Consider the following 23415-nt stretch of genomic DNA (forward strand, 5'->3'; position numbering starts at 1 on the left):
CCTGTAGGGAGAGGGCTCAGGCAGTTGGTCAGCACTGGGTATCTAAAGAGGGGGGGCAGGGAGGTGCCCAGAGACAAGAGGGGCCCTGGGAACTTGACTGCAAGTCACAATTTTGCCAAAAGCTGATTGTACCAATCAGTCTGAGAAGCCATGAGCAAAAATCCCTTTCTTCCTCTTTCTCTTTTTTTTTTTCAGACAGTCTCACTCTGTTGCCCTGGCTAGAGTGCCGTGCAGTCAGCCTAGCTCACAGCAACCTCAAACTCCTGGGCTCAAGCGATCCTCCTGCCTCAGCCTCCCGAGTAGCTGGGACTACAGCTGTGCACCACCATGTGCAGCCAATTTTTTCGATTTTTAGTGGAGACAGGGTCTTGTTCTTGCTCAGGCTGGTCTCGAACTCCTGAGCTCAAGTGATCCTCCCGCCTCGGCCTCCCAGAGTGTTAGGATTATAGGCATGAGCCACCGCACCCAGTCTCTCTCTCTCTTCTTTTCATTCATATTTGTTCAATGGACAATGATTAAGCACTTAGTGTGTGCAAAACATTGTGGGAGAATACAGTCCCAGTCTTGAGGCAACTGACGATTTAATTAAGACTGATGTCTTAATATCCTTATTGATCAAATGGCACATGAATCTGGTGGCTTTAATCTGCGTCTGTATGTGTGTGTGTGTGCGTGCAGATGCTTAATTATGCATGTAGATTATTCACAGTTCAGTCATTTCCATGATCAATCATTCAAACAGCTTTTCTGGGTAAGATGACCATCTCACACCCCTCCTACAAATCCCAGCATGTTGAAATGCTGACTGCACCCCACACACACACCTAAATTTAACTTTTGTTTTTTAGAATTAGCACACTGTCAGAATTTATCAAGTACTACTTATGTAAAACTGTTCTTAGGGTAATTCTGTAGTAATTAAGTATATGGGAGTAATTAAGGATTTCTCTGAATCTAATCATCAATCCCTAGTACTATGTAAACATTAATAGCACCATAGCTGGAACTGAAAATGATTCCTGATTATGACTGCTGATGACAACATCAGGATAACATGAAGTGCACTCACTGGCTCACTTCTTTTGTGACTATGTCACAACTTTCTCAGTGAAGTCTATTACACTGTTGATTTACAATCAATTATATTTATCTTCCTGAGAGTTCAAGAAGCTGTGACACATGCTTGAGTTCTAAGCAATACAATTTCTAGACTTGCTACTTTATTATTTCACAACCTCACATATGCAGTTGTGACTAAACTTCCTGTGGAGGGGAGTATGTTTATTGTCTTTAAAATCTGCCTATACAAATATAACCTTTAAAGATTTAACACTATAAATCCCCAGCAATGAGATCAGTTGTGGCTACAACCCATAGGCCTCGGCCTCTTCCTGGAAGGTACCGGAAGGTACCATTGCACAATCACTGTGAGTAAACAGCCAACAGAGGAAGCAGTTAGTTAAACTTGTACCTGCCACCTCACTGCCATTTAAATATCAATGCTCTGAGACTTCTATAGTTTGAAAGATGCTTTGGCTCTTTGGTAGGACAAGCCATTTACAATGTGTTTTGTTCTTAGAGGCCTGTTGGTGGCTGGAAGCCCTTTGTTTGCCGGTGCAGTCAATTTGAACTGGGCTGACAAGCTTACAGCTCCATACCGAGGTAAGAAAATGCCACCATTGTCTGGGAGCTGACTGGCCTGCTTTTTTGGGGCCTACAGACAGGGCACGCTTTAAATCATGAGAAAGACAGCTTAGGAACCATGGGAGCCGTGACCAACAGGGAAGGCTCCCACTTCCTGCTGCTGCCGTGCTGATATCAAACGGCCCAGGCTGAGGAGGCAGCTTCATGGTGTTTTCCTAATGAAATCTGATAACTGGACCACGGATGACAGAAATCTTTGTGTTGGCCACTGGAGACTCCAGAGGGGTGAAAACAAGAGCTAGCTGAGGAAAGTACAGAAACCTAAGAGAATGGATGAGAAGGGCAGAAAATATAGCAGAACGCTCAGAAAGAGGCCTCTGAACTCTACCACTGCTTTCTGAGAGGTGGTATGCATGAATCTATGAAGTACGTAGTACTAGTCCCATTTTACAAATCAGAAAACCACCCCAGAGGGCGTCTGGCAGACCCCCTACAGTGTGCCTATCCAGTAAACATCATTAACAGAACCTCAGTTTTGTTAAGCATGGCCATGCACTAAAATATCCATCTTCCGCCCTCCCTTGCCACGTGACTAAGCTTCTCCACCCTCCTCTCTGCCTGAAACTGGGGCAAGATGTGTAGAATGTCAGCCTTCATACTGTGACCAGGAGGATGGAAACTACCTGTTAAAGAGGACAAAGCAGGAAGACGAGAGGAGGCTTAGACGCCATAGTCTGCAGAACTGCTCCTCCTCCCCACACCATTTCCTGTTAGACGTCTTGTCATTTGAGAAGAATAAACCCATATTCTGGTGTTGCTGCTATAACATGATAAGTAAATCCTAAAAAGTCTTGTCCTCTTCACAAATGTGTATCACCAACAACAGGATCTTTGGGGAAACTATGATTGGGAGAGAACACTCAAAATTTTGAAACCTTCTAATTACAGCAGTAACAAAAATATTCGAGAGGGAATTTGGGCAGCCAGGGCAGCTAGTTCAGTGTGGCTGTAGGCTGCTGTGTGGTCATTAAAAATGCACCAAAAATCAACTGGAAATGTTGGCTCGCAGGTGCTGAGACAACAGGTGACAGCAGAGTCCAGCACACAGGAGGGAGTGTGGTCTGCCATTAGCCGAAGGCCATGCAAGGCTGGCCGTGCACCTCTCTGGGGAGGGAGCCCCTGGGGTTGTGCTTATTTCAAATTTTATTAAGATAGAGCTGAAAGGGCTCCTGCCTGTGAAGCAGGTAGGCGGAAGGCTTTTTCAATTCTTCTCTTGCTATTCCAGCTCTCTTTGTCTAGGAAAAAATACAATTCCACATTATCCTGACATCGTTCCCCTATTTACCAGCTATATCTGAGTGAAATGAACTCTTTAAGTCACTGTTGTTTGGTTGTTCTATACATGCAGCCCAATATAATCCCAACAGTTACAGCTTAATATTCCTACTTCTCTCGTCCCGTTCTCTGTACAGCACTCTACTTGACTCTCCTAAAATACAGGACTGACTTCTTTATTCTGTAGCATTACACTTAGCATGGCACAAAATCCTTTATGGGCTGGCCTTGCTAGTTCTCTAGTCATCGCCTCCTCCATTCCATGGTTTAACCTAAGCACTCCAGCCACACGCAAACTCCCTTTGGCTCTTCCCTCTATGCACACACCACGCTGTCATTTATGCATTCTGCTTCCCCTCTCCCTGGAATGCCCTTCCGCAGTTGGCCTGTCCAATGAGCGCTGGAAGCCCTATTCAAGCATCGCCTCTAAGAAGTCTTTTCTGACACTTTCCTCTGAATAAATCAGGTGGCTTTTACACCTACTACTGCACGGATCACATTGCATTGATTAAATGGCATTCACGTTTGCCTGGCATATAGTGGGTGACCAAGAAACACTTGCTGAACTGAACTTGGCCTTTCCTTGACAGGCCCAGCAGTGGGAAGGTTGTGAAAATGCTGTTCTAGAAATTCCCATGGCATGCTAATACCCCAGAGTGAATAGGGCATTTAAAAAGAAATTATCCATTAGTACGATAACAAAATATACAAATATCAACTCTTGGGCAACTAATCCAGGCAAAATTCTGAAGCTTGTGTGGGCAAGAGAATTGTCCTAATGAGAAAGAAAAGACCAAAGAACAAGCTTACATGATTGGAAAGAGTGCCTTTATGTTTACATCTAAAATAAAGGACTAAAATATACTCAGAAGTTGCCTTGGAGATGTCACCCAAACAGAGACCCGTAAATGCTGTCAACATTCAAACACTAAAAGAAATAATACTTTATCCCCCTTACTAATGAAGGCAATATGAAAGAATGAGGTGGATACAGAATCAACAAAACTGAGCTCTGGTCCTGGTTCATTCACTAGACGAGCAAACTTGAAAAAGCGGTGCTATTAATCTTTTCAAAGTATGCCTTTTACAAAATGCCTCTTAATAAAGATATACATAGAGTACACAGTGTCTAGGCTCAGTATCAACTAGTATGGTACGATTAACAAAACTCAATGAACCTCATCTTCTTCATTTGTAAGGCCAAAGCGCCTCTGAGTTCTAACTTTTAGAGGCTTTAAGTAGTGCAACAGCGTCTACATACAGGCATCTAAATTTCCCCATGGAAAAATACAAATACATATTTACTTTGGTGTGCCTTTAACCTAGAAACATGTTGTTGATTAACTATGTGGCTTGGAAAAGTAGACCTCTTGTTAAAGGTGCCTGTGTAGTTTACCAAGGTAGCGATGCCTAGACATTTTATATTCTTATATGTTTCAGTTCCCATCTCTAAAAATACAGTGATGACATTTATCCCTGACCTCTACCTACTGCAGGGAGTACAGAGGAGATGGGGGTGACAACGCTCATTAAAGTCATGAACTTCTTGAAAGAGAGAACAAACAACACTGTAGCTATAGCGTTAGCAGCCCTGGCACTGCTTGGGGCTTTAAAAATCGAGTTTTATTAGGAGATGAAGTTCCCTGTTACCAGAATGTTGTATAACCCCATCCAGCAAACTCATCCAACAAAAGCTGAAAGGCATGACCAATAAACGCAACTCATTAAGGTCTTGTCTCACTCCCAGCACTGTATCACCCATTTGAAAAACAGTGGATGAATTTTTTCCTAATTCTAAAGAGCAGTTGATGAGAAGTGCATGTGCCTAGAAAGTTGTAGAAAAACATTTTTGGAAAAATGCTTGTAGGAGGGCATAAGGCGGCATCTGGATTCCTGTCCTCTAATTCCTAGTGGTGGCCCAGTGGCTGACACATGGGCATTCCTTTTGCATCCACACTCCCCCCACCTCCTTGCCCATCTTTCCGGGGAAAGTCAGGATTCCCCAATTTAAATTCAACTGTATCTTGAATTTATTTTTAGGGCTGATACTAGCAGTTTCTCACTGGCCATGGGAATTTTTAGCAATTAAAATATGAAAGTTAAAAGAACCCCAACAACTTCAAGTTGACAACATATTCATTATTTAACTAAAAAAAGGGAAATGCAGGAGAAGAGTATTTTGCCAAGAGGTAGGGCAAAATGATAGGGTAGATCCCATTTTCTATATCCTCTTATTTCGTTATTCATTTGCTGAATGAGAGAGTATCAATCACTTATTCAGTAAATATTTACTAAATGCCTACCTTGCACCAAGCACTATGCTTGCCCAGAGCTACAGACATTGTCCCTATTCTCAAAGAGTCTAATAACAAAAAAAGAAGGGAATAGAAGGAAGAACATTAAATTAATTAAGCTCCTACTCTGTGCCAGGTGCTTTTCTTGTCAAATCCTCCCCACAATTGATGAGAGAGGATCGATAAAACACTCACCATTTAACAAATGTGAATTGAGGCTCAATAATTTGCCCAGAGTCACCCAGTTCAGAGTAGGCTAGTATTTGCATTCAAATTGGTCTCATTCCAAAAACCCTTTTAAAAATTTCTTTAGAAGGCAGAAAAAAAGAAGAAATCACCTGTTTTCCTACCACCCTGATACAAAACCATCAATATTTTAAAGAGTTTCCTTCCAATTTTTTCCCTACACATAGGTTAATTTTTAAATTTTTAAAAATGTGTTTCACAGTTGTAATCAAAGTGTGTTATACTGCATTTCACTGGAACTGTGACACCATCGGCTGTGAAATGCTCCATTATTCTATATAGTACCAGAAAGAAAAATCACTGCCAATTATACGATGCCACTGACTGTGAGATATGTCCAGATTTCAGCGGTGTTAAAATGTGAAGGTAAAAAATGTGTTTCTAAGAATCGATGACCTCCTCGGCATTGCACGTAGCCCGCTCTCGTGCTGTGCGCATCCCGCCTGGAGGGGTGAGAATGGCTTCACAGCTCAGAGGGCCTGGGTCTCCTCTAGTAGACAAGCTCCTTGACGGGGCTGGCAGGCCCCGTTCGGAAGGGAGAGGGCTCTATCTGTCTTTCTTATACATGCCTTGCCATGTGCATCGTAAGCACTCAAGAAACATTTCTTGGTTGAATAAATACATAACTAGAGCTTGAGAAGAAATTTATAGACAGAAGAAGGTAAAAATTATCACAGGCCTAAAGAATGGTACAGGTCTAAGTTTTGTTGGGAAACGAGATTTGTGTGGCTACACTGGGGACATGGCAGAGGAGATGGATGGGACAGGGCCAGAGAAAGCAGTCCTGGCTTTTTAAAGTCTTTTCCTTCCTACAGCCGGCCACTGTTTTTATATTGCCTCTGCTTTGCTATTCAGGCCTTTGCTCTGATGTTCTTATCCAGGCCTAGCTCCACAGCAGTGCTTGGTTCTGCCATCTTAGGAAATTATTAACACTTATTCACACTCCGGTTGAATATTGATTTAGATTTGTTTGGGTACACCACCCATTGATTTCAAGTAATAACTCACATGGAGAAAATTCAGGAATTAGTAAGAGGAGGGTCATATTTTTCAGAAGTTCGAACATTTAGCCTAACTAGACAGCATCTCTTCTGCCTATACAGAAGGTCTGATTGCCCCAGAAGTAAAAGGCTATGACAGCTGACTCTATATGATTTGGCAATTCAACTTTCTATGGATGTTCACTAAGATATTATATGCCTGAATTGGCAAAATGGATTCAAATAAAGAAAATATATTAAGCCAGACTTAGTTCTCCATGCATGTCTGTGTGTCTTTACTGCATGTGAAGAACTCTGTGAAGTTCCCTAGGAGATATGACAACGGGTCAGAAAGTTCTAACCTCAGAAAGAAGCTTACACATCAGTAGCAAAGGGACATTTTCCTCATACATAAGTAACTCACGAGGTAGAGTGAGCGTAGGTACTATCAGAGAGACACAGGTGATATGCTATCTAAGCTTAGAGCCAGGACTGATTATGTCAACTGTGAGATCAGGAAAGGCTTCGGGAAGAAGGTGTCAATTCCTCTGGGCCTTGAAGGATGGAGAGGATGTGGGCATATGGGAATGAGGGCAAAGACCTACGAGAGGAGAGGCATGCCTGGGCACAGGACTCCTGTCGTTTCTTTTTACATGGGTTGTTTACTGTTTAGGAACAAAACGCTGTTGCTAGGTTTTAGAGCACCAGTCAATAAGTGGATCGTTGCCTTGAGCTGACCAGTTTGGGGTGTCATAAGTCATATCATCTTAGGGCCGACGCCAGGAAGATACTATAGGACTTCATGCTTATTAAGTGTGAAATTTTAGAGGAGAGTAATAAAAGCCTAAGTCTGGTGTACAAAAGAACATGTGACATCCACAACTAGTAACTAAGACACTTGATTAAAAGCAACAGCACAACGTCAGTTTTCAAAACTTAAAGGACTGCCAGCTCCACACTTACCGTGGACATGGATACCATTTGGTTGAAAAGAAGAGTTTGTTTCTGGTTGGTAGGACTTCAGATGAGAGCCCGATGGCTGCTGGCTATGGGGAGGCTGTGTCCTCTGCAGTATTGAAGAAGGAGCTGGGACTCTCCGGGGGCTGATGTGGTGAGGAGATGGAGCAGGAGGTGCAAACCTGAGAAAATAATTATGAAAGGAAACATAAGGGACATAAAATGGCAGGAACCAAGACAAACTCTCCAAAGCCAAATTCTAACTTCCCATTCTAGCAGTCCAAGAGTGTGACGACCAGCCCTTTAAAAAAAGCTTCAGGACTTTTCTCTCTCCTTATTAACCACTGAATTCTCAAACGAGTATCCGAGGGAATAAAAGAGACCAACAAAGGGAAAACCTAGTCATAGTTTGGATTTGTCAAGATTCTCAAACTGCATTACAAATACACAGGGTTTGGTGAAATTCAAAGCACATCTTTTGCCAAGCTCTTTTTCTGCTAATTTTTAAAATCTATTTGCATTTTAGGGGAAATTTGATCCGTATGTTTCTGAATCATTACACTTAGCTCATAAACATTTTGTTTTGTAAGACATATCTGAGGTCCAAGAAGTGTTGTTATAAGTCTTTATTATGAGCCTCTCTAATTCTATTCTCTTTAAGCAACACATTTTCTTTTGCCAAGAATAAATTAACTTAAACCTCAAAGGTCAAGTGTGGTTTGAAACCCAGAACCCAAGAGATCTGTGTGGGTTCTGTGCTTGGCAAAGAACATTCCTGAGGGTGTAACACAAACACCACGTAGGACATCTTTTATAGTCACATGTGCCAATCACAATAAGACCATTGGTAGTTTCTGAGGGTGGACATAGCAGTGTTTAAATAACGTGACACTGTCAGGTAACCTGGGATATAAAATAGATGATGGCACACTGATCTTCCAATTTTAAGGGAAAATTGGCAGGATCTGACTTACTAGGCTTAAAATGACAGTTTATGCTTTCTATCATTGAAGGGAAGGTGTACTTGTGAGAACAACGTTAAAGTTTGGCAATGTCCATAGATGATCAAAATGATACTCGATTAGCCAGTTCAGTAGGGGGCAGGCACAAACATAGCAGAGAAAGGGGCAGGGAGTCTGTCAACACAGTGAAATGGAGCGGCAAAATAACTTTGGGGAAAATTACAGTAGCAATGAATTGTTTAGTTCCCCCAAAAGTCCCATTAAGCTGAAAAGTTTTAATCGGCTGTTTCTTATATTGTGAAGAAAGGCTCTGTTTTGCACTAACATGTATAGGTCATTCTACAATCTGCTTACATTGTGTATTTCACAGGAATAAATAACTTCAGTTGGCTGGGCTTTGGTGTAGGGCCATAGCTGATAAAAAGGGAAGATGAACCAGTCAAGGTTATAAAGTAATTGGAAACACTCTGAACTAGAATATTTAATAAGGCAGAGCTTCTATTCATACATTTGTATTGCAGCAGTAAGAAAGCATGGGACAACATCTCGTGTTCTTGGCTTTTCACTTGTGAGGTGTGGTGAGGCTACGTAAGAAGGTGACGTAAGCATCAAGAAGGGAGGATTTAAACTTGCTAGCCTCAAAGAAGTCAGGAGAGCTTAAGCAAACCAGCTGGGTTAGGATGCCTGCTTAATCAATCATTTACATTTTCATTTTGCTGAAAGAGAATAGGAACTCAGTGCCCTGGGCCGGGCAAATATATGTTTTCCAAGCATATCATCTTAATTGGAATTATCCTGAAAAGATGTGCCAAATGGCCTTGAGAGAAAACACAGCAAATGAATCCTAGCACTGTCCTGAGGACATCTAGTAAAGTTCACATACCAGGGTTCATCAAATGGAGGCCATTTCTGGAAGAGCATGTCCTTAGCATGTCTCACAAGTCACTCTGAGGTTGTGGGAGACGGATGAGGAATTACATTACCACAAAGTCCCCAAATCCTCTGGTCCCTAAAGATCCCCAGGGACAGAAAGAGGGAGGATGTGTATTGCAAGGCAACCTGTGTCACTATTAAAGAACCATCGCTGGTATCTCCATTTTATATTTTGGGCAAAGGAGTGAGATCCTTTGATTGGCTCCCTAATTCTATTTCATCATTTATTCGTCCAAGTTGCAAACCCTGGCCATACCCTCTTGGCTACCAAATATTACTCAGGAAAATAACAATACTGAGTAAAGAAAAAACTATGTTGAGCACACACTGAAGTTTTAGCACTGCTATCTCAGAGGCCTGGAGAAATGAAATATCAAGCCTTCAACTGAATTTACATTTAGCATTTTGCTAATTCAGACTGGATTTTCCTCTGTTATTCAAATAAATGAGATTATATGGTATAAAGTTAATACAATTTCAAAAAATAATGTCACTTAAAGCATTAATAAAAATTTTAAACTATTCTAAGTGAAATAAATATATACCTAAAGTAGGATTTGATTTGGAAAGGAAAGAATTAGTACAAAAATTTTAACTTTTATGTGTACAGAATGAAATGTGACAAGATGTGACCACTATTATTTAGACTAGGGACAAAAAAGTAAATAAGAATTAATCACTCAAAAACCCAACATAAGAATTGAGTGTATAAATAAGATGGATTTTCAAATATAGCAGATAAAAATCAATTTCATTACTGCCTAAAAACACTATATAGTATTTTATGGAAAAATTGCTCACAATGTCTCTATTAATTTAAATTTAATTTGTATAAACTTGGTTACTTGTTAATCAGTTCACAGCAGAGTAGAAATAGTAAATTAAAATCAGGAGCAAGGAGAAAGGAGAGGCATGAAGGTGAAACAGAGTCCCCCCCGTCAGAGGCAAAGCCCCTGGGGGTGTCCAAAAACAATTACTGACAACTCATAGCTAGAGAGATGCCAGAAAAGGAATTTAAAAAGCCAAAAGAACTCAAGAAATGGAGTAGTTTGAGGCCCTTTCATGCAAAAGCAAACAATAAAAAACAGAAAACATGCATACTTAGAAGTTCACGAAGCAAAATATAAACTGTTCTTACTGCTGTTGAAGGTACTCAGAATCCCATTTTCTATGTGTCACACCTACTTTCCAACCTTGTTTCTTCAACATACACACACAAATCAAAACGAATATGCTTTGAACATTCTGCTCAAAAAAAGTTAAGTGGAATTTAAAATATTTTTAAATCAAAAGAATGTGAATTACATTTTTTTTTGATGCCAACCTAAAAAATTTTGACACTGAGGATAAATTATAGTTATTTTCCATTTGTACCCTATGGAATACCTCATTCCCTAATTACGTCAGGCCAAGATGACATCACTCTCATTCCTGCTGAGTTACAGCGTGTCCAAGAGCAAGAAGAGAGACCTTCTGAAATTTTTTTAGGTCCAATCCTGTCCCTCGGCTGCTGAACTGAAGTGGACATTTCAGAGATTTCACTGGACATAGTTTACTAGTCTTTTCTTCGGCCTTTTATACTTCTTTGAAACAATAGATGATTGTTTTGTAAATAGGTAGTAACGGACTGGGAAAAAAAACAAAAAAACACTGCTTACCGGAAACAGATTGCAGAAAAGCAAACCAGAGAACTGAGTCAACCATTTCCACTCATTTGGTGGAGGAGTTTGTATAACCTTAGCATAAGCAATGGTTTGCCAAGAAAAAAAGAAAGGATGAGGAACAGGTCTGAAAATCCCATAAAAAAATTCTCTGGGGGAGGAGGAACATATAAAAGGTTTCTGCAAATTCACCTTAGAGGATGTCTGATTATTTGCGGGTACTTACTTGGCCACGCTCCTTCCCTTATACGCCCTCCTTCTCTGCCTTCCTGGCCCCCACGCTCTGTTATCATAGAGCTCCCCTCTTTTGTAGTGAGGCAGGCCAGCAGCACTCAGTCTTAGACTGTTTTGCAGAGCAGTAGGTCCCAATGTAGACAGGACCGTTAAGGTTCACATGCAGAAAAAGTGGGAATGGCAGGAGAAGTAGATGGGTAAGATAGAAGACAGTCCAGAAGTCACGCCCCACTGGGCTCGGATCCTGGCTACATCCCTCACTAGCTGGGTATTCTTGAGTAAATTCCCTAATTTTTCCCAGCGTCAATTTCAAGTGTAAAATAAAGATAACCTCGACCAGGTGCGGTAGCTCACACCTGTAATCCCAGCACTTTGGGAGGCCGAGACGGGATTGCTTGAGCCCAGGAGTTTGAGATCAGCCTGGGCAACATAGCGAGACCCTGTCTCTACAAAAAAATTCGAAACTTAGCCATGTGCAGTGGCACCTCCTATAGTCCCAGCTACTTGGGAGGCTGAGGCAGGTAGATTGCTGGAGCCCAAGAGTTCAAGGTTGCAGTGAGCTATGATCTCGCCACTGCACTCCAGCCTGTGTGACAGAACCTTGTCTCAACTAACTAAACAAACAAACAAATAAATAAATAAAATCTCAACTCTTACTGAGGCTTGTTAAGTCTGAGTTAACATTTGTTTATTCATTCAAGAGATATTTATTGAGCACTAACCAAGTATGGGGCACTGTTCTAAGCACTAGGGATAGGGCCACAAAGGACATACCTCTGTCGTTGTGGACTTACTAGTGAGGGGAGGAAGGAGTGAATAAATTTAAGTAAGCGAACTATGTATTGGGTTAGAGGAAATGAGTGCTATGCAGAAATATAAAGCATGAGAGGTAAAGGGTGGGGTGCATTAAAGACAACTTTAAATTGGGAAGTCAGGGATATCAAAGTACTTAAGACAATGAGTGTCTGATGGCTTCTGGGTGACTGATACACGTTTATGCAGTGACTGGTCTAAATCGAATGTACATTTAAGACATCCCTGACATTAACATGGACCCCAGTGCTTGAGAGCTGTATAAGACTGTGGTTCCAGCACTGTATTAGAGCACTGGTAGAATTCTCTTTTCTCCATATTCAGATATGGCAACTAAGGCTCAAAGAAAGTGAAGCATTTACTCATCTGGCTAATTTTATGATTCTAGAAGTTAGTCTTGATCTTGTTTAAGGGTCTCATTTCTTGGTACTGGGTTTCCCAACAGAGTATCTCAAGCTCACAATTTCATACAATCGTACAATGTGCTAGCTGGAAGGGGCACTGGAGTACCACCTATTTGGATGAGAAAAAAAAGAGGTCCAGAGAGCTGAAATGATTTGCCCAAAGTCAGAAAGCTAGTTCTCCAGGTACCATTTTATCCCAGTATGTTAAGAAGAAAACCCTTCCTAGTGGAGATGCAGAGCAAGCTAGAGGGGTGAGGTGAGGGAGGAGTGAAAGAGGACTCCAGAGGGTATCTGAGATTTTCATCTTTACCAGGGCTGCTGGAAGGGCTATCAGCAACCTACTACCTTTAAAAAATCTGGCAATGCAAGTGCTGTTCAATTTGCTTTGGTGAACTTGCTCAATCCTGAACTGGAGTTCTTCACGTACGAGCTGGTACATACCATTGCTCTGTCAGTCCCCTGTCTGTAAGTCCAGAGTATTTCTATGTCAACTTATAAATTTATTTCTTTAACAAAATTCACTAATAGAATGTGTTACAAGTCAAGCATGTGTCATAAATATTTTCTACTTTTCTTTATTTGTGCCATATTTGCAAGCAGTTCTAGCCAACAATGTGGGACTGTGTGTTTTAGCACTGCTTTGGGGGTTAACACTTTGAAAAGAAGGAATTTATGTGTTTACATGATCAAATAGATTAAATGTTGGTGTGTGTTTTGGATATTTTTTTCCCCCTCTCTCTTCCACAGCAGCCATAGACCTCCTGAAGAAGGAAGGATGCATTAGAACAGCTTGTTTCATTGTATTCACACAAAAAATATTATTGATTTGCTGCCAGGGAGTAGAAATAATGGATACAAACTAGTCTACGATGGATTTGGGGAGGTATTTTTTATTTCCCCAAAGAATTGCAGGGTATCATCTGTGGTGGTTTTAAAATTCATCTGTGAAAACTAATCAATGAAAAATGGCTTTAGCAGTTGGCCCACTGCAGAGGGGGAAAAAAGGAATCCTTTTCAAAACCTGAGAAGAAAAGCTCAGTTTTAAGGATTTCACATCTGATTTAACATCGAAAAAAACCCCTCAATGATAATACCCCACTTTGTATAGCCAGCCAGCGCTCCATTTTAGCAGACTTTAGCGGTCTTTATAACGATTTATGAATCACTTCATGAATTCCTGGCTGACTCATCTGGGTGACTATAGTATCTACTTATACTTCCCTTCTGTCTCACAAAAGAGACACTTGGACTCAGTTCAATCCAGATTTGTCCCCAAATGAATCACAGCACGTTACTGGGGGAACTGCAAATTGAATTCGGCTTCTGAGACAATCAAGACCAGCTTTCAGTAATGAAGAAACGGCCGCTGGGAAGTGTGGGTAATCGCAATGCTGTCCATCTGGGCAGGACCAAAGCAGGCCCAGAGCTGCATGTCCATCTGAGGACTCTGTCCCCAAAGAGTCAAAGAGCAGAATCCGTGCCCTAGAAGGGCTTAGTGTATTTCTGTCTCCTTACAAAGGGCTGGGTCAATATTAACTGCAAATAATTCATCAGGTTGGACAAGACCAAGACTCAAAAATGATTGCCTGAGCCTCCACTCAGCATGACCAAATGAGGGCTGTGAAGTTGGCTGTAGGAGAAATGACCACCAAGGCTTTTTAAAGGAGATTTTCACATATATCAGAATGAGTAAGCATTTGTGGGAAATAGGAAGGACAGAGTGTTCTGGAGGAAAGGTTCTCCACTTGGGTATAGGGAGCAAGTTGTCAGTCAAGAAAACAAAGTAATCAATGCCCAAGGCGGAGAAGCGTATTTTTTTTCTGGTAAATGCTGAAATAGGGCCCAGGACATTGCAATATTTCTCCCCTGTGGAAATGAAACGGGAGGAGGGGGGACCATCCAGGGTATGTCAGAGAAATGAATTATGCAGGACCAAGAACAGGAGTTTTCTGGAATAACTTGACTGCAGAATTGGCTGTGACTTGGTTGTTTGTCTATTTCAGAATCTGACATGATGGGGAGAGACAGAGAAGAAAAGTCTGATTCTGCCAAATCCTCTTTTTTAAAAAAGCACCAACTAGAAGAAAACATATCCAGAGTGGTCCCGGACATTTGATGTAAAAAAAAAAAAAATCTGCAATGATATCACCTCTTGGGTTGCTCACAGTAGGTCAGAGCAAAGGGATTAACTCATGGTCTTGCAGCAAAGGGAACAATCTTTCTCTTGTTCAGCATGGTGTCAGACATAGTGTTCAATCTGCTTTGCAATAATAGAATGCATTAGATGAAAGAAAAACATTCGGAAGTGAATGTAATGAGAATGCCAGATGAGAAATGAGAAAAAAAATAAGTATTTTCTTTGTCTAAACAGGAGAAAGGGAGGGAGGCATAGGCACATCAAAAATGGACTATCCCATACCTTTCTCATGGTTTCAAAATGCAAATAGGAGTCTCTTGAAGACACCAGAAGAATTCTGAGAACCAAGTTCAAATGCAGTACTCCTGCCAAGTATGGCCAGGTGCCTTTGGAAGCTACTGCCAAACAAGACTTCAAAAGGCAATATAAATCCATACATTTGAAAAGAAACTAGCTCGGTGGTGGTTCGGTCAGTAATAACATGTGCTGTTCATATGTACATTTTTTTTTTCATCTGCTGGATGTCAGGTTACCATCGTAGTAACCACAAAGGAATTTTCTGCACCTTCTCTTGAAGGTAAGACTCAATACTTGACTATAGAAATGAATTGAAGGAAATAGCATATATTTTAAAATTCACAGTTGGAGAAGGGCTTTTGGCTTTTACAGATAGAATGAGCATAAATCCTCAAATGTTTGCTACTATTTTGTATCTCCAGCACCTTATCTAGTACTATGCAAAAATAAATATTTAACAAATGTTGGTTGTTGCCGTTGAAGAACTACTCTGTTGAACATACTGAGGTTCCATACACTGGTTCCGTAGGCTTGCTCACAATTTGGCACCAATTTTTGTGCCCAGGTAGATGTTACATTTGCCCAATTAGTACAAATGTCCAGGTGGATATTATATTTGCACAGTTTCTAGTTCTCAAGGGAGAATATCTATTCCAGAGTATGAGCCCAATCATTTATTCATAGAAGAAGGACTCTAACAGTGCAAGGGAGGCTTAGCATGACTATTATAGCTTCATCTTTTTTCTGCGCCCTGCGGTAATATCCTTTAGGTTAAAAGCTTCTGCTTAGCTCTGCACATAGGCTAGAAGAAAGGTGACAATCATCTGTCCCTTTTCCAAAATTAACTCCTGAGGAGGTAAGAAAGGTATACACGCAAGTAACAATGCTATGTTAAAAGATTTTTAGGGACATCCTGAACTTCATCCTCTAAAGTTAACTGACCAAGAACAGAGAAGTTTTATAAATTCCTTGGGTCCTTGATGACACCCAAATGTCTGCAGTCCTCAGTTACCTCTTGGCAACCCACCTCCACCTGCTTCCTCTTCCTTTAAGATAAAAGGAGCCTAAAGTTCATACTAACTTAGATGGTTCTTTAGGACATTAGTCTGCCATCTTCTTGCTTTGCTGGCTCTTTGCTGGAATAAAAAAGTCACTTTCCTGTCCCAACACCTTGCCTCTCAACCTATTTACTGTCTTGTGGTGAGTGGTATGAGCTTGAGCTCGGTTACAGGATGACTAAAACAGAAAATCTTTTCTCCTTGGAACTAAACAGAAAAGCTACCACAGACTATTTCTCAGAAAAAGACACAAAAAGACTCATCCAAAGAACTTTGCCTGTTGGTTTTGGCTCACCTCAGTAGTCTCCTGACCACAGATAAACAGTCCTTCACCTGCAAAATGATAGTCTCTTAGCAGCTAAGTCTCCCAACAGCCCCTACTTCAAACGGGAAAAGACAATGATGATTTCTAGATCATGCAGTTAAAACAGTAAGTAGAGGCTTCCCTTTGAACAGCCTGTTCTACGGCAGAGAGGAGGCACTTTGGAATAGGTGGATGTCTTGACTCGGGTTAGAAAGACTTGTGGGCTTTCACTTTGGGAATTCTGGCTCCATATGACTTGCTGTTTCAGAGACAGCATATGACAAGAACTAAGTACTACCATGGCTTAGTGTGACCTCCATTGTTGTTTCATGTTAATACACTGAAGTAGAGGTTGCAGGAAAAAAAAAGCCACCTCTATTTCACCCAAGCTTCCTTGTTACTGTCGTGACTCACTTTCCTGACTGAAAATCCAAGGGGACTAAGAAAACATCATCTTGGGCTTAACATGAGGTAGATTTGTTTGGAATGTGGGAACAAAATAAAGATGGTTGATCTGGCATTCAGAGGCCAAATGACTTCCCTGGCAATTAAAAAAATAGTTCCTTTTACAGACGTCCTAATAGTTGGTTTTTTATGTGTGCTTGTAATTAATCTAAAATGAAGAACCAGTGCATTTCAAAATAAAAAAAAATATGTGGCGAATAATTTGATATGAACAAATACTGGAATCAGGAGTTGAGCTGTTTTCCTGGGGGAGCGCCCGCTCATATAACGTTCCCTACCTTCCCATGAACTGACCCAGAGGAGAGTGTGGAGGTGGAAGAACAACAATCACATACTCAGGGTCACTTTCCCCAGAAACAATAAAGGAATCATAGCAGTGTTCCTCCCTTCCACCCACATTCATTCATTCCACAAAATTCCTTAGGTTCCCTTATCAGCACTGAGGGTTGTGAACAAGGTAGTGATGAACTTAACACAGTCTCTGCTCAGGGAGTTTCCATTGTAGCGGGATGTGAGCAGATCGGTTAACAAAGCATAATTTCAGAGAGTGATACACCGATGGGGAAAAACAAGCAGAGTTAAGGAATAAAGTGATGCTGAGGAAGGAAAGTTTTAGATAAATGTAGTCAAGAAAGGCCTCTTTCTGAAGGGGTAATATTTCAGTAGACACCAGAAATGAAGGCACAAGTCATGTGAAGTTCTGGTGAAAGTACCTTTCAGATTTTTGGAACAGTAAGTGCAAAGGCCCTTACGTAAGATTAGTTGGTATTTTCTAGAAACAGTAAGAAAGCCAGCATTCCTGGAGCAGATTAAACAAGGCAACAATGGTGGGTAAATTTAGCTGAGGCCAGACCATAGAGGGCCAAGTCCACTACAAAATGGAGTTTGGATTTTATTTGAAGTTTGATGGGAGGGGAGGTGTGAGCAGGAAAGAGATGATCCACTTACTTTGAAAAGGGCAGCTTCTGTGGTGTGGAGCAAAGGCCATGCGTGTACTGGTGGGGGAGGGTGGAAGACTGTGGGTAGGGAAGACGGGGTGTGGAGAGACCAGTTAGGAGGCTGTCATGCTTGAGATGGGAGGGGATGGTGGCTAGAACTGGGATGGAGTCCATTAGGCTTGAAATGAATTTTGAAGGCATCACTAACAGACAGATTAATTAGATGTGAGAGTGTTTGGGCAAAGGGAGGAATCAAGGGTAACTCCTGGGCTTTTTAGGATTTTAACAGTAAGTTGAAGATAGCCATGTAGATTAAATTCTTGATTTTCCTCCAGTATCAGGAAACATACTAGACTCTGAATATTATGCTCACAAAAGTTTTACAGGCCACATGGACATTTAAATCAGAGATAGATCAGAAAAGCCTAGGGAAGCCAGTTCAGTAATTTTCTTTTTTGTTGTTGTTGTTGTTGTTATTTTATTTTTCTCATGAAGCCATTCACAATCACTGGGCCAATAAAAAGAAAGTAACCTGTATCATCGATTTCCTTATAAGTGTATGTGTGACTCCTGGAGTACATCAGGGGTTGTATTTAAGGAGATATCAGTAAGGTGATGACCTCTATGAAAAGAAAGTTCATTCCAAAGGCCAATGACCTCACTGATATTGGCTACAAAGGATGGAGCATGGCTGTGGTCATGGACCTTCAACAGTTAAGAAGTGTAAAGACTGGTGGGCCATTCTGACCTACAATGAACACTGAGAAGTACCACGAACTTTCCACAGATTTAAAGAAAACAAAATAGGAAAAGGCCACCAGCCTTTCCCAATCTAAGACCCAAAGCTCTATCTCTACTTTCAAGGCTCAGATGTGGGAATTTTCTGCCTCTGTACTGTTCGCAGCATTGACATCAGGAACAACTTCACATTCAGTAATTCTCAAGTGTGCATGTGTGTGTGTGTGTGAGTGTGTGTGTGTGTTGGGGTAGAGAGTGGATTTTGGATCCCACCTCTCTTATTAATTTTGAATATCTGTGGAAGTCACCTTTCTAGAAAGAAATTGATCCCCTCATGGGATGCTAAATGAGGATAACAGCTTGACTTCTGAATAGAAAGTGCTGTAGACCAGAGAGAAAGAATGATGCTCATGGTCACCTGACACTGGTGGGCACCACACTGACAGACTCTACCAGAGGATGACGTGGATACCAACGTGCAGGCTGATAAAAATGGCCATTTGAGGCTTATATTTGTGTTTCCACTATAGCTTTTCTCAATCATTCCCATGATCAAGACTGAAAAGCTTTATTTATTGTCTGAGTTTATCTACTGCCTTCTAAGTTAGGTATGTTTCTATACTCATGTGACAGGGTGTGTAACACACATTAAGGAGCCCTCAGAGTGGTGCTCACTGGGTAAATGCAACTGTAGGATGACACACAGCCATGTGGATAACTCTTAGTCATATCCAAGTCCTTTCTGGTATCACAGAGACAAGTGAGGTCAAGTTATTACTGATATTAGAACTCTCATTTCTAAATGTTTGTCACTTCATCTCTAACATGGTGGTAATTTTTATTTTTGACACTCAGTGACTCTTCAAAACCTTGGCAGATCATAACTATAACACACGAGCTTGGAATTGCAAGGTACAAAAAGGTCTTTACGAACTGTATTAACAAGCAAAAGTGCCCTTGTTGGCCAAATATACAAATTCTTGTCCTCAAGGTACAGCCTCAACTCCTTAATGTGGCTAATGAGGTTACTCCTTCATTTACTCAGGAAGCTACATCCTTGCAAGCTCTCTTTCCTCTTAGCTTTTGTATTAATATAAACCCCTTGTTGCACACACCATTGTTGCCTGTAGACCTTCAGATTTCAGGGAGATATTTCTTCCTCCAGTCCTTCCTCCCAAGTGGGGAAGGGCAATCCAGGGAGAGGGGAAGCAGAGTGTTCAAATGACAAATGTGCTCTTTCTGTATGCCTCCGTCATAGTACTCTGAATTATGGCTGCCTATTGACTCGGTTGTCCTGAGAGGGCAGGACTCTTGCTAAGTCTTGTTTCATGTCCAGCATATTGCCTGGTACACAAATACCAGTTAAGTGAAAGACTGAATGCACAAATAAACCCCTGATGCTTGGATAGATTTTGATAAGCTTTAATATTGAATATGCTGTTCACGATTATTGCATATATACTAGATTAAGAAGAGAGAGGAAAGATTATGTGTATGTGTGTGTGTGTGTGTGTGTGTATGTATAAGGCTGTGAAAAAGCCGAATGGGTGAAGATACCAATGTCCTTGACTGCTCAGAAAGTCCTGGGAAGGAAAGAAGAGTTAAGCAGCAGGCCTAGTTTTGAGCTGTTCAGATGCTACCTACACAAAGAAGAGAGAATGGTGAGTATCCAGCCTCCAGTATTCAAGACCACAAAAAAGCAATGCAGAGAACCAGCAATGGATGATGGCAAGGGACTCCTCACAGTGTGTGTGTGTGTGCGTGTGTGTGTGTGTGTGTGCATGAATGTATCCATCAGAGGAACTATCAATATGTATTGTATCAAAGTATATAGGTTACACAAGATGGTGGGAACCTTGAGAATTAGGGCCATTGCCTTTCTGACCAATAAATCAAGGAGACCATTGCTTTGTGGGAACCACCCCCCTGGACAGTTGGAGTTGACAATGACCTCCTGTTTCATAGTCATTCCCCTCATGGGCCTCTTCCCTTGTCAAATCTTCCTCGGCACCCACCACTGTACTACTCAATATAAGGCACTCTAGCGGTTATCAGGAAACTTAAGGTTCCTGCCCCCCAAAAGCTAATAATCTAGGTAGCATGGTGACATCTGGTAAATGGTCAATGCATGAGACAAATAATAAGAACCAAGGGATTCATCAGGGAGACTTGATCCTGTGAGTTGTGAGAGGCAGTGGAGGCTTCCTGGGTTAAGACTAGGCTGAGCTCCAAAGGCTGGTAACATTTGATCCAGGATGAAGGGAAGTCTTTAGATAGAATTAAAGACTGAATATTTAAGATGTAGAAGCAAGTGAACTAAGTCAGAAGTCAGCGAACAGACTGGTTTGACTAGAACTAAAGAACTGTACAGAATTGCAAAGCCATTAAATCAAAAATGGCCACTGCCGTTGGCCCCTTGGCATCCGGACAAGCAACACTACATTCCTAACGATAGAATAGACAATGATACCTGTGAAAGTTAGTCCTGTTTACTGAAAGGCATGCAAAGACCACACATAAATGAAAATGTCTGGAATTCTAGCAATGTCACATCTAAATTATACATTATTAGTGAAAAATGGGCTTTTCAATACTCTATAGGGACTCAAGATATTGGCGTTCCTTATTTGGTAACGATGCTCTGACTGCTTTCTAAAAACTATTATTTCTAACATTTTCTGCTATTGATTCATGTACTAGATTGCATACTCCCTAATGAAACTACATCCTTTCTTTCTGTGACATTATGAAATATATATTTGGTCTTCCTCCCTATTCCCTGCATACAACTCCTAAAATCCTTGGTATCTTCCAAGTGATGTGTCTTTTTGTATGCTAATGAGCTGATTAATGGCTGGCAGCCTCTAGGTAGCTTCAAGATGGAGGCTGGTCGCCTGGAAACACCCAGGCAGGATTAGAGGATTGGGACTTTCAGCCCTATCCCCCAACCTCCTAGAGGAGAGGGGCTGAAGATTAAGCTGGTCACCAATGGCCAATGATGTAATCAATCATGTGTATTTAATGAAGCCTCCCTAAAAACCCAAAAGGACTGGGTTCAGAGAGCTTCCACATAGTAGAACACATGGAGGTTCCCGGAGGGTGGTGAACCTGGAGGGTGATGAGCCCAGAGAGGGCATAGAAGTGCCATGCCCCTTCCCACATGCCTTGCCACATGCCTGTTCATCTCTCTCCTTTGTAATACACTTTATAATAAACTGGTAAATAGAGGTAAGGGTTTCCCTGAGTTCTGTGAGTTGTTCTAGCAAATTAATTAAACCCAAGAAGGGGGCTGTGGGAATCCTAACTTATAGCCAGTTGCCTATACATCTATATAGGCAAAAAAGCCTGAGCTTGAGACTGTTGGAAGTTGGGGACAGTCTTGGAGATTGAGTCCTCAACCTATGTGATATGACACTATTTCCAAGTAGATAATGTCAAAATAGACTTGAATTAGGGGACACCCAGTGTCCACTGCAGAATGGATATTTTGCTTGATGGGTGGGGAAAACCCCCAGATATCTGGTCACAGAAGTGTTCCATATTGATTGTTAATGAAAGAACAGAAAAAACATGTGTTTTTTTCCCCCTATATTCACGCTTTCTTTTTAGTCTTTTCTGGCTCAGAAGTGGGACTTATAGGAAGCCCTTTTGTAAATGTCTTCACTGTGGTCAACCCACAAGTCTCCTTAAGCTCTGTCCCTTGCATGACAAGAGCACACCATGTTTAGGGTGAAGAGAAGCAGCTGACATTCTTTTGCACAGGATGTGCAACACTAATCCAGCAGGTTTACTCTTGGGACTATAAGATTTCTCCATTTCAAAAAGGAACTCCCATCAATATTTTTGTTTTCTCTGGTCTAACAGGCTTACTATGAAATCCAGCGAACTAACATTTCCAAAGACATGGAGTTCCTCTCATGGGAAGCCACTGTCATAAACATAAAGTACCACTGGCTAGTTCAACATGACATAATATAACAGTACTTCCCATAATAAGTTTAAATCAACATTAGGTGATGTGGTGTGGTACTGCTTAAATCACTGAAATGATGTGTCATTCAGATAATATTTCAAAATAAAAATGGAATCTTGTCAAATCGAGAGAACTTGCATTTATTTTATTTTATGATGGCAGGATCAAAGAACCTGATGCTAACCGGTTAGATGTGGTGGACCTTTCCTGACTTCTGACAGTGACTCAGCCCATTTTTTTAAACAAGTTAAAGCTAAGTAAATGATGAATCAATGCCCACAAAGCAGGAAAAGATGCCAGTTTCCCACTAAAAATCGCCAAGTGTGATAAACCTATTTCCGTTAAGAAAACTGCTGGAGTTTTTACTGGGGGATTTCCCAGGCAAACAGAGGCAAAGATACATAAACCAAAAGCGGAAGGTAAGCACATTTCCTCTGAGTGTTTTTATGCTGGACACTAATGCAAACCCAGTGAACAATTCAGGGCTGTTTCATGTCATCCCCCTCTCCAGACCTGATGGGAAGAGAGAACCTACCGCACTCGCACTTGTCCACTGCAGGTGGGCGCCCCCGGGATGGAGCACACATCCTGTGGGCAGAACGCAGCAGCGACGCAAAACCGCAACGGTGCACATGTCCAGTTCATCCACCCACGCACGTAAAGGACCGTCTCCTTCCTCTCCATTTCCCCTTCCACAATTATTTACACTATCAACCACTGTGATCATTTAACGACATCCTCTGGCTTCTAAATGGAATCACTCAGCTAGGCCAAGGTTGCCTTTCTATTAGTATCTGCAGCTGCTGAAGGCCTGCCTCATGCCACATAACTTGCTAGGCACTTTACCTGCTTTGGGTCTTTGAATCCTAATTCCCCACGAGGTACACACTGAGGATCAAAAAAGGAATACCCTATCACCTATGTGGTATTCCTGCCAAAAATATTTACAATGAATCTGTCTAGGAGAAAACAATTCAACAAATCCAAACCATGGAACATTGTCTAAAATAAATGCCCCAAGTTCTTCAGAAACTGTCAAAAT

General features: G+C 41.3%; 1 protein-coding gene across 2 annotated transcripts in view; it reads right to left on the bottom strand.

Moving 5' to 3' along the window:
• The window catches only part of GLIS3 (GLIS family zinc finger 3), a 448343-nt gene that overhangs the window by 17362 nt on the left and 407566 nt on the right, over nucleotides 1-23415 (bottom strand). For both annotated transcript variants that reach the window (XM_012652892.1, XM_012652893.1), the window contains exon 9: nucleotides 7463-7638. In XM_012652892.1, coding sequence (XP_012508346.1) covers nucleotides 7463-7638 — 176 coding nt within the window. The remainder of the gene's footprint in view (nucleotides 1-7462; nucleotides 7639-23415) is intronic.

Source organism: Propithecus coquereli, unplaced genomic scaffold, assembly GCF_000956105.1.
Source record: "Propithecus coquereli isolate 6110/MARCELLA unplaced genomic scaffold, Pcoq_1.0 Scaffold403, whole genome shotgun sequence".
Taxonomy (NCBI): Eukaryota; Metazoa; Chordata; class Mammalia; order Primates; family Indriidae; genus Propithecus; species Propithecus coquereli.